We start from the raw sequence: 11,295 nt of genomic DNA on the forward strand, positions 1-11,295 counted from the left end.
ACCTTGGGGCCACAGAAACAGCAAATGAGTTTGGCATCGCAAATGCCACACCGGGGGCGGCCGGGCAGGGATGCGGCCTGTTTGGGGTCACTTGACAGAACGTAGACCGTCGGTCGGCTGCAGGGGGCGTTGTGTGGTTACTTGGTTGAGAATTTCCGGTGAGAAGGTGGAACAAAGAACGAAACCTGTCCCATGTTGACATCCCAAACGGAGATGACTGCTTGACTCGGCACACGTGGCTGCTTTGCTCACCGCTTGAAAAGCGCCTGTCCGGTGAGGGCATCATGAAGAATTCTCGCCCAGTTACAGTCTGGAACGGGTTTGTTGATGTCACTCCTTGATGCCCCAATCGAACCAGTCTCTCTGTTGCGCGAGGGGACAGTATCGTCCACCGGGAAGAACATAGCTCCAGAACGGAGACCGTGAGTACCGGTCTCGACCGAAGCCGCTCCCCTTTCTACAACCGGGTTCTCCTGCAAGAAGTCTAGGCTGCTTCGAGAAGGCGATCGGGCATTCTTCGCCCAAGTTTTGCGGCAGTGGTGCGGCAGGGGGCATTTTTCACTGCACCGAGCCTTGCTTGCCCCCACGAGCTTGCGCTTTGCGCGACGGCAGCACAAGAAAACTGTCCGATGAGGACAGAAGCATGGTCTGGGCATGATCTGAAACCCGCCAACCCTGCTGAGGGAGAACCCTCTTTGTTCTTCAACCATGGCGGTGTCGACGGGATGCGCCTCGTCGGGGTCCCCGGGCCCCTCATGGACGGCCGAACACCAGGCTTAGGGCCAGGTAGAGCCAGACGCATGGCCCGGGGCCGATGGGATTGCAGGTAGTTGAAAGAAAATGTGGCGCGGAGGCTGGCGACAGGCGATGGCCAGAGATGACGCCGAAAAACATCACTTGACCGCTCGTTGCTGCACGCCCTGATGGGCGCCCACTGACGGAGAGGCTGGACACAGCGAGCCGTTGTGTGCCAGGCAACATGGATCCCTCGACTCGTCACCCCTGAGCCATGCCCAAACCTGCCGCTCCAAGTGTGATGAGTGCTGCAGCCACCCGCCAGCTCTCGCGGCAAGCCCGCCTGCCACCAAATGCCCAAACCACGGGCGGCACACCGCCCCAAACGGCAGCACAGAGACCAGGAAACCCCAAATTGAGCCATGAAGGAAGACCGACTAAGCCCAGAACGTCTGTATGAGGGTTTCGGAGAGCTGGGAAGGGAGTTCGTGTGCCCTAGCCAGCCGGCCCGGAAAAGGGGTGTCGGAGGTCGGAATCTCTAATCCCAAATCCATGCGTAACGAAACCAACGGCTTAAATTGAGGCGTTATCAGCCGCCTGTGAGTTCGGCATTCAACTCGTCAACTTCGCTGTGTCCTTGTCGGCGACTGTTCGATGAGTTCCCTGTCTGGTAATTGATCTGCCCGGAACCGCGAACCCAGGTCAGGCAAGATTGGTGCCCGATCCAGCGCCGTCGAGCTGCCGTTGCCAGCCACATAGAAGTAAGATGATGGATCTGGCTGCACGTCAACCTGCCAGTCATGGTCCGTAGGAGGCGGCCCATCCCCCAAGGTATTCCAGATCAGAACCCTGGCCATGGCGTCGCGCGCATGTCAAAAGAGCCCCTAACCCAGGCAGTGCGACTGCCACAAACATGTCGCGGCTATGGACATCGGATCGGGAAATTTCCAGGCGCGTGCTGTCTGGAGGACAAGTAGCACGGCAGACTGCGGGCAGCAGAACACAACATCCACCTACAGAACAGAAGGCGGCTCCACACCCCAAGAGGAGCAACAGCAGTATGAGAAGCCCTGGCAGCATGGGACTGTCTCCAGCGGGCCACCTCCCGAAATTGATTGGAGCCGCTTGAAACAGGTGTCTGGACAAGACGGGCGTTTACAGCCGGTCCGGAAAGCACGCAGGTGCGGTGCGTCGTCGCCATTTAGTGATGGGACCCTCGGGGTTTGATCCAAACATTCAGGGGACTGCCATTCAAGGACAACCCTGAATGAAGGAAGGACGGGTCCTGAAAAGCAATTAATTCACGGCCAACATCGGGGAGCGGCGCAACTGGGTAAACGTGGTTGGGGCGTACAGCCCGTTACGCACCATCAACCACAACCACAGCCACAACCGCAACCGCAGTGGCAACCGCAACGGTCGAAGGACTCGATCCGCATTTCACCACTGTTGTCCTCACAGGGAAATCGCATTATCAAATCGCCGGAATGGCCACCTGACTTCACTGCCCCCCTAATCATCGCACATGTGCAATCGTGGAGGTCAGAAGAGATCCGCCAATTTCGCACGAGCAAACAAAGAAAGTTGGTCGGTTCAACCATGGGAAAGCGAGGAAAGGTCGCGGGCACGAAAAAAAAAAGAAAAAAGAAAAGAAAAGAAAAAACGGGAAGTTCGTAACAAAATCAACGGCTTTGGTCAAAACCGTTACAAAATAAAAGTAGAGGTAATGCAGGTAGGCAATTGTCGTCTCATTCTCCACTGCCTCTCCCGTTCCCTCTGTTTGCACTGAATGCCGCTTCCTCGTTGAGCGTGTTTGCTGTTAAGAAGAGTGGGGCGGGTCGCCGTGCCCCCTGACCGGCCCCTCCTTGGTGCCTCAGGCAGCGAAATTCGCTGCCGGTGAAGTTATGCATGTCGCGTCGTCTCAACCGCGATCGAATTCTGATTAGTAGCCTGTTTGGGAAATCCACACAACACATTCTCTGTTTACCATTGGCACGCTTTTGCCACAACAACAAGTGCATTTCGAAGTGCAACAACCACCTTTTGCAGCCCCGGCTGGTTCTTTTGCTGTACCCGCACCCTTCTTTTGTTTCCGAAATCACTGAGAGATTGAGTCATCGAGGCCAGCCCCTGGTGCTTCCTTTCATTGTTCGTCGATCGCGACGAAATTTCTGTTCTTTCGCATTCTGCATGCGCTGCACTCTTCTGTTGCCCGCCCGCCGACGCCTTTCTCAGGCCCCTAATTTTCCGCGTCTTTTGTTGTGGAACACTGTTTCCAGCCCGTCGCCATGGATTCGGAGGTCGACTCGGTCTTTGGCGACTACCAAGATGATTCAGACGGCTACTCCCCAGAGGTGGTACGTATGTTGTGATCCTACACTTCTCAACAATTTGGCTACTTCCGCTCCTAAACATCCGCGCCGCGAGCACATTTCTCTCCCAATCTACATGCAACTAACAGTTTCTCAGAAGCCCAAGACTAAGGCAGCACCGAAGAAGACAGCGACTACGAAACCTGGCAAGATGGTCCAGACAACACTCACAGCCGGCAAGCCCGCCGCAAAAAAGCGACCAAAAGCGGAGAGCGACGGCGAAGATGGAATCGCACCCCCCAAGAAGAAGAAGGCGCCCGCAAAGAAGGCGGGTACCAAGCCTCTCGTTGAGATCGAGAACGACAGCATGGTGATCGATGACGATGAGCCCTCGGCGAAACCCGCTGCCAAGTCCAACAAGACGGCCACCGAGACATACCAAAAGCTCACTCAGCTCCAACACATCATCAAGCGTCCCGACACGTACATCGGGTCCGTCGAGCGCACGGACCAGAAGATGTGGGTGTACAACAAGGCAGAGAAGCTGATGGAGAACCGCACCGTTGGTTTCGTTCCTGGTCTGTACAAGATCTTTGACGAGATCCTCGTCAACGCTGCAGACAACAGCCAACGAGACTCGTCCATGACGTATCTCAAGGTTACTGTAGACCGTGAGACTGGTGAGATCTCTGTTGAGAACAACGGCAAGGGCATTCCGATTGAGATGCACGAGAAGGAGAAATGCTACATCCCTGAACTTATCTTCGGTCACCTTTTGACGGGTTCAAACTACGACGACGACGAGAAGAAGACGGTCGGTGGGCGTAACGGTTATGGTGCAAAGCTCACCAACATCTTCAGTCAAAAGTTCTCCATCGAGCTCCAAGACTCCAAAAACGGCAAGCGGTACAAGCAGACTTGGACGGAGAACATGGGCAAGATGGAAAAGGCCAAAATCAACTCCAACAAATCTGCGGATTTTGTCAAAGTATCCTTCCTGCCCGACTACAAGCGGTTCGGCATGGAGGACGGGATTGACGACGACCTGGAGGGCCTGATCTACCGTCGCGTTTACGACATGGCCGGCACGGTGTCTGGCATCAAGGTTTGGCTGAATGGCGAGCATCTCAAGATCAACTTCAAGACGTACTGCGAGCTATACGCCAAGTCCATCGCCAACGAGCGGGGTGATGTCGCCGTCGACGGCGAGAAGCCGGTTGCAAAGGTCGAGTTCGACCAGCAGAGGCACAACGGCCGCCTGTGGCAGATCGGCTTCACCGTCTCAGACGGCTCGTTCCAGCAGGTGTCGTTCGTCAACAACATCGCGACCACGTCCGGCGGTACCCATGTCAACTACATTGCCGACCAGATCTGCGATGCGCTTGGCAAGGAGCTGACCAAGAAGAAGAAGGGTCACTCGCTGAAACCCTCGCACTTTCGCAACCACATCTTCATTTTCATCAACTGCCTCATTGACAACCCGGCTTTCAATTCTCAAACAAAGGAGCAGCTGACGACCAAGATGAGCGCATTTGGCAGTAAGTGCGTGCTCAGCGACCAATTCCTGAAGAAAGTCAAGGCTTCCGAGGCCATTGCGAACATCATGGAGTTCGCCGACAGGAAGGCGGATAAAATGATGGCCAAGAGCGACGGCAACAAGCGTTCCCGCATCAGCAACGACAAGCTCATTGATGCCAATTGGGCGGGCACCAGGCGCGGCCATGAGTGCACTCTAATCTTGACCGAAGGTGACTCAGCCAGGGGTCTGGCCGTTGCCGGCCGTGCTGTTTTGGATCCCGACCGGATCGGTGTCTTCCCGCTCCGCGGTAAAATGCTCAACGTCCGCGATGCCTCGCTTGAGCAGATCATGAAGAACAAGGAAATCGAGAACATCAAGAAGTTCCTAGGTCTCAAGCACAAACAAAACTACACGGACACCAAGGGCCTCCGCTATGGTCACCTGATGATCATGGCCGATCAGGATTTGGACGGTAGCCACATCAAGGGCTTGCTCATCAACTTCCTCGAAGTGCAGTTCCCCTCACTGCTGCGCATCGATGATTTCTTCCAGGAGTTCATCACGCCGGTGGTCAAGGTTTGGCAGGGCTCCAACCCGAAGAAGCCCCAGAACCTCAAGACGTTCTTCAACTTACCCCAATACGAGACCTGGAAAGACTCGCACAAGTCCGACTTGCGGAGGTGGAAGTACAAGTATTTGAAGGGGTTGGGTAGTTCTTCCAACGAGGATGCCCAGATCTACTTCAAGGACTTGGACCGACATTTGAAGAAATTCGACGTCTTGCAGCCCGAGGAGTCGCAGTTGTTTGAGCTGGCTTTTTCCAAGAAGAAGGCTGATGCTCGTAAGGAGTGGCTGGGCAACTTTGTCCCTGGAACCTACCTCGACGCGACGGCGGCTAGGAAGAGCTATACCGACTTCGTCCACAAGGAACTGATCCTCTTCAGCATGGCTGACAACATGCGGTCCATTCCCTCCATGGTTGATGGCCTGAAGCCCGGTCAACGAAAGGTCATCTACGGTGCCTTCAAGCGAAACCTCGTCAACGACCAAAAGGTTGCCGAGCTTGCTGGTTACATCTCCGAGGTGGCCGCTTACCACCACGGCGAAGTGTCCCTGCAGCAAACGATCGTCGGTCTAGCGCAAACATATGTCGGGTCCAACAACGTCAACTGCCTGGAGCCCAGCGGCAACTTTGGTTCTCGTCTTTCTGGTGGCTCGGATGCTGCTAGCGCCCGTTACATTCACACGAGGTTGTCACCCTTCGCCCGGCGCATCTTCTCTAAGCTTGACGAGCCCAATCTCGAATATCAATTCGATGATGGAAACATGATCGAGCCCAAAGTCTACGTCCCAATCCTCCCGATGGTCCTGGTCAATGGTGCCGACGGTATTGGTACGGGTTGGAGCACATCCATCCCCAACTACCACCCAATGGAGATCGTCGACAACCTAAAACGCCGGATGGGTCGGCTTGATCCCGAGGATTCAGAGGAGAAGACTTTCAAGCCCATGACCCCCTGGTTCCGGGGTTGGAAGGGTGTGCTTGAATCCGACGGCCCTAACAGGTACAAGTTCAACGGCATCATCCAGCAGGACGAACAAAACCCGAACGAGATTCACGTCACCGAACTGCCTATCCGGATGTGGACCGACGACTTCAAGTCCAAGCTGGAGGACATCCTTCGCGCCGAGAAGACCCCATCGTTCATCAAGGACTACAGGGAATTCAACGACCATCAAACTGTTCATTTCATCATCGATATGGAAGACAAGCACATGAAGGCGGCGCTCGATGAGGGCCTGTTGGAGAAGTTCAAGCTTAGCAAGAGCATGACTACCACCAATCTCGTCGCGTTCAACACCCGCGGTCAAATCCACAAGTACGAAAACCCGGAGGAGATCATGGAAGAGTTCTACCACTACCGTTTCAACATGTACGCGGAGCGGAAGAAGCACTGGCTTGGTGTCTACCATGCCGACTACCGCAAGCTCAAGAACCAGTATCGCTTCATCTTGGAGATCATTGAGAACAAGCTCATCGTCAACAAGAAGAAGAAAGATGTGCTCGTCCAAGAGCTTCGCGACCGAAAATACGAGGCTTTCCCACCAAAGGATGACAAGAAGTCCAAATCTACTGACGAGGAGCTCGGCAAAGACGATGCCGAGGAGGAGGACACCTCAAATGGCGCCCGGGATTACGACTACCTTCTCTCCGTATGTGCCCCCGCTGTGACTTTCCCGCGCCACAGTAAGCTAACAGATAGCAGATGCCCATTTGGTCGCTCACGAACGAACGCCTCGAGAAGCTCAAGAACCAGATTGCAGCCAAGAAGGCTGAGCATGACGAGCTTGATGCCCTGAGCGAGAAGGATCTATGGATCAAAGACCTTGACGAATTTGTCGACGAGTGGCACACACAGCTGAAGCTTGATGCGGAGATCACGGCTGATATCCGTCGGATGGGCCGTCGCACGTCACGCAAGATCGGGGCTGGCCGGGGCCGTCGCCCGAAGGACGACGACGAGTATGCGCCGGAGAAGAAGACCAAGACCAAGGCTCCCAAGGTTGAGAAGGTCGAGACCAAGACCCATCAAAGGTTTACCGAGAAGTTCCAGGCAGCGGCCAACCCCAAGCCCAAGATCGACCTCTCCGACGATGACTTCGCCCTTCTTGGCAAGAAGGCGGCGGTGAAGGAAGAATCGGAACCTCCTGCTTCGATCCCAGATGCCGCAAATGCGCGCAACAAGCGGGCGGCCGCAACCAAACCCAAGTCCAAGTATATCTTAAGCGACGACTCGGACGACGACTTCATGGAGTTGGGGAAGGCTGATGTGAAGGACGAATCTGAGGTGTCTGAGCCGGAGGAGCTTGTCCAGAAGCCAGTCAAGCGAGCCGCAACCAAGGCCAAGCCATTATATGCGGGCTCGGACCTTGATGAGTCTGGTTCAGAGGACGTTGTTGAAAAGCCGACTAAGCGGGCAGCAGCTAAAGCTAAGCGGACCTACATGGATGAGGAGTTTGGCTCGGACAGCGACGACGATGGCGATGACATGCTCGGCGACGCTGGCGCCATGGTCAAGGGCATAGGAGCCCCGGCCACAAATGGTGGTAGGCTTAGTCTGTTTGCCATGTCCCGGCCGGAGGCGGGCGATGCACCCATCCCCAAACTGAAGGCCAGACCGTCAAGATCAATTCTCGATCTTGACGAGCATGACGACACAAATTACGAGGCCCTCGCTATGTCCTCGCCTCGGAAGTCGACCAAGCCAGACGACGTTGATGACTTCCTGTCCGACGATGAGTTGCCCGCCGCAAAGCCCGCAGCCTCCAAAGCAAAGGCCCCCCTCACCGTTGTTACGGGTGCAGCAGCCAAAAAGCGGGGCCGCCCGGCCGGGTCCAAGAACAAGGCCAAGACCGACGACGCACCGGCTCCGGCGCTCAAGACCACCAAGGCCAAGACCCTGACCACCAAAGCCAAAACGGCTGCCCTCTCCCCTGCGGCCAAAGCCTACGCCGCCAAAAAGGCCAGGAAGGTCCTCAGCGATGATGAGGACGACATCATGGAGGACGCGCCGGCCAGTCCACCGCCCGCGGCCAGGCCCCTTGCTAGGAGACCGGGGCGCGCTGCTGCGGCCAAGGCCAAGGCAAAGCCAACGTACATCGATGATGACGATGATGACTTTGTCAGTGCCGACTCAGGTAGTGGTGGGCGCAAGGGGAGGAGGGATGAGAGCGACGCGTTCGACATGGACGAGGATAGCGAGTAGAGTGGGAAGGGACTTAGTTTATGAGATATGACTCTCTCTATCTCTCTGTCTCTCTGTCTCTATCTTGCCAGTGTTAAATCAGGCTTCTTGTCTGTTTGCTTGGTAGATCTATAAGATGCCTTGTCGTTCTCTATCGTTTCTTTTTTTTGGCAGTTACCCAACTTAGTTGGGACAGGGTCGGCTGGTGGCGTTGGTTGGTTGGGTGGGTGGTGGTTTCCCTGGAAGGGTGGCAGGGAGGAAGGGCGGATGGTTCGCATATTTCTGTTTAGCTGTTTTCTTTTCCCTTTGTTGCTTGCTATGCATCTTTTGATTCCTAGTTTGGTTGGTTCGCAGAAACAGGAAGGCTCATGTATTATTTTGCTCAGGTTGCTAAATAAAGTTGTGAATTACAATTTGGACCCGACTAGGCCGCTTCTGCTCCGTGTCCGACCTAAGCAGGCATGACTTTGTCGCTAAAAAACCACAGGCCGTTGAGACTTCGCCAGGTTTGGGATCCATACGTCTCAGGCAAACAGGCAAGGTAAGCACAGACGGAAGGATACATCATGAATTAACTGCACAAATAGAACGCCGAGGAACCCATCACCCCCCTTTCCACCTGCCTTCCTCCAGAGAGAAGCCCAAACTGTGAGAGCACACGCATCATAAGGGCGAAAGTGACGTTGAGGTTAAAGGAAAACAAGAGAACGCGAAAAAAAGTACACTTATGTCAACACGAGACTCCATCCAGCCATCCAGCCATCCACCCTGGCGTGTCCATGTCCATGTCAATGTCAATGTCAATGTCAATGTCTGTCTCCCAAAAGCATGCATGCCCCCCCCCCCCCCCCCCCCCCCTCCCCCCCCGCATTCATCCGCCCCATTGTCTCGCCGCTGAAAAGTCCTCATTCAGCATGGGAGACAAGGGAGGACCACAAGAATAGGCTCGAATCCTGCCCGAAATGAATTACCAGTCTTGCCTCGCCGCGTCGTGTAATCCCATTCCCATATCTTCCCCTCTCCGTTTTTATCAGTCGTCGTATTGGCCCAGGGATTGTGGCTTGCTCTCTCTACTAGCGCATACAAATGATGGATGTCGCCGGCATCAGAGATCTTGGCAGTGCTCTTCTGTTTAAGCGGCAATCAAAGGCTCCGCCTTCGCGCCGTCAACCGGCTTGAACGTGTTCTCGATGACAGGCTCGGGTGCGATGGGCTCGTTAACGGAAGGCTTGATGTCATCCTTGGGAGCCTCGGGGAAGTCGGTAGCCTTGACAGATGGCTTCGCACCCTGAGAGCGGCCACCCCCAATCAGTGCCTGAGCCTTGGCGGTGTAGTCGCCCATGTACTGCTTGGTGACTTGGGTAGCCTGCTCGGTGTGCTTCTGGGCGACGGTGCGGAGCTGCGCGGTCTGGGCGTTGACGACCTCGCCGGCGTGCTTGAGCTGAGTGTCGATGAGCTCCTGGTTGGTGGTGTAGATGAGTGGGGTGAAGAAGATCACCGTGGTGGCGATCACGGCCAGGCCCCAGTAAGGGACGATTTTGACGAGGTAGTACGAGATGAAAGCGGCGAAAGCGGCCTGGGTTGAGTTAGCTTGCGGCTCTGACGCCATTGCTGCAGGAGCTCTGAGCTTGGGCGGAGTCAATTGTGGAGACCACTTACAGCGACCGATGCATAGACATTCTCGGCGAACAACACGCGCTGCGACTCAATGACGAAAAAGTTGATGAGCTCGTGAACGTCGCCGATGGCAGCCTCGAGCATCTCCCTCGGGATGGTGTAGTACTTGCGGGGGCGGAGCTGAGTTGCGAAGCCATTGTTGATAAGTGCCTTCCCGGCGATTTCGGCGGCGACGGTGATGGCCAAAACCATCCAGGTGAGCTTGAAGGTGTAGCGCAAAACATCAAGGTACCTAACCGAGAAGATGAGCGACACGAGAGAAGCATAGGCGATGGCCGAAGCACCTGCGGGGTATCAGCATCAGCTCCTAGTCAGCCCCGACTGGTTCGGAAAGACGTACGCGGGTTGCGCCACGACAGCAACTCCGAGAAGAATGAGTGGTAGTTTGTCAGCGGCTGGCCGGTGGCGGCCGTGTATGCGGGAGGATGGCGGGAAGCGGCCAGGTTGGAAAGCTCGGCCGTAGCCTTGGAGGACTGATCCATGACGTTCTGAGCTACCGGACCTGCGCAGCACCCGGTCAGTATTTCCACTGGCACATGTATATCAGCGGCGACGGGCGGTAGGCATACCATTGGTGAGGGTGTTGAGGGCGGCAGTGGCATCTGCAGAGGCGCTATCGTCAGTCGATCGGAGCTACGGAACGGTCGGAGGTCAGAGCTGCTCTGTGAAACACTAGCACGAGTTAGCCAAAAGTCATCGGGACAAGACAGAAAAAGATGGGCGAAGCTAGACAACACGAACCTTACTAGCTTTGGGGCCATCCACGTTGGTATTGCCGTTGGTGGCGACGCGGTCAGCCATTTTGATTGCTATCGTGATGGTCGCGTGGGCAGTGTCTGTTTGTTGGTCGGAGGTGAAAGGTGGGAAGTGGCAGTGGAAGGTGGAAGGATCGGAAACTGTGTGACGTCGACTCAGGGAGGGGCAGGTCCAACAAGACAACCGATGGCGAGAAGATGTTAGTTAACGGGAGCTAGGGACAAAGGTGAAACCTCAAGCCAACGAAACTGCTTCTTTGTGCAGAGGAAGGGAAGCTTGGTGATGGAGGAGAGTGGAATGAAGAAGAAGTTTGTGTTCCAAGAAGTTGGGATGGGCAGGAAGCAATGAGGGCTTTGAGACAGTGCCGGGGTGAATTATTATTTCTGACCTGGTAGCTTATCAAAAACTTGCAGGCAGTCATGGTCCATGACGGACTCTGGGCCCCAGTCTGAGCCAGTCCAGGCCCAACAGGGGGGGTCCACTGAGGTAACCCCTCCAAAGCTTGCTCGCAAAGCTGAGGACCATTCCAAAACGGCGTGCAGCACAGGCG

General features: G+C 55.4%; 4 protein-coding genes across 4 annotated transcripts; 1 reads left to right on the forward strand and 3 right to left on the reverse strand.

Annotated features, from left to right (window-relative positions):
* Positions 1–385: 385 nt before the first annotated feature.
* Positions 386–1,409, reverse strand: F5144DRAFT_257113 (uncharacterized protein). Its single transcript, XM_066783503.1, has one exon. It carries the CDS (start codon positions 1,157–1,159, stop codon positions 485–487), a length of 675 nt encoding a protein of 224 aa, XP_066643773.1. The 5' UTR covers positions 1,160–1,409; the 3' UTR covers positions 386–484.
* F5144DRAFT_257094 (uncharacterized protein) lies at positions 1,347–1,908 on the reverse strand. The gene has a single exon (XM_066783501.1). The coding sequence runs from the start codon at positions 1,813–1,815 to the stop codon at positions 1,534–1,536; it is 282 nt and encodes a 93-aa protein (XP_066643774.1). The 5' UTR covers positions 1,816–1,908; the 3' UTR covers positions 1,347–1,533.
* Positions 1,909–2,691: 783 nt separating this feature from the next.
* Positions 2,692–8,701, forward strand: F5144DRAFT_574751 (DNA topoisomerase). Its single transcript, XM_066789039.1, has 3 exons — positions 2,692–3,092; positions 3,205–6,780; positions 6,834–8,701. The coding sequence occupies exons 1-3, from the start codon at positions 3,024–3,026 to the stop codon at positions 8,331–8,333; spliced, it is 5,145 nt and encodes a 1,714-aa protein (XP_066643775.1). The 5' UTR covers positions 2,692–3,023; the 3' UTR covers positions 8,334–8,701.
* Positions 8,702–9,174: 473 nt separating this feature from the next.
* F5144DRAFT_574756 (Reticulon-domain-containing protein) lies at positions 9,175–11,252 on the reverse strand. Its single transcript, XM_066789040.1, has 5 exons — positions 10,736–11,252; positions 10,559–10,591; positions 10,330–10,491; positions 9,972–10,273; positions 9,175–9,888 (listed from the first exon to the last, which is right to left on the reverse strand). The coding sequence occupies exons 1-5, from the start codon at positions 10,788–10,790 to the stop codon at positions 9,445–9,447; spliced, it is 996 nt and encodes a 331-aa protein (XP_066643776.1). The 5' UTR covers positions 10,791–11,252; the 3' UTR covers positions 9,175–9,444.
* Between the last annotated feature and the right edge of the window lie 43 nt (positions 11,253–11,295).

The sequence above is a fragment of the Chaetomium tenue genome (genome assembly GCF_020726465.1).
Source record: "Chaetomium tenue strain MPI-SDFR-AT-0079 chromosome Unknown F5144scaffold_4, whole genome shotgun sequence".
Taxonomy (NCBI): Eukaryota; Fungi; Ascomycota; class Sordariomycetes; order Sordariales; family Chaetomiaceae; genus Chaetomium; species Chaetomium tenue.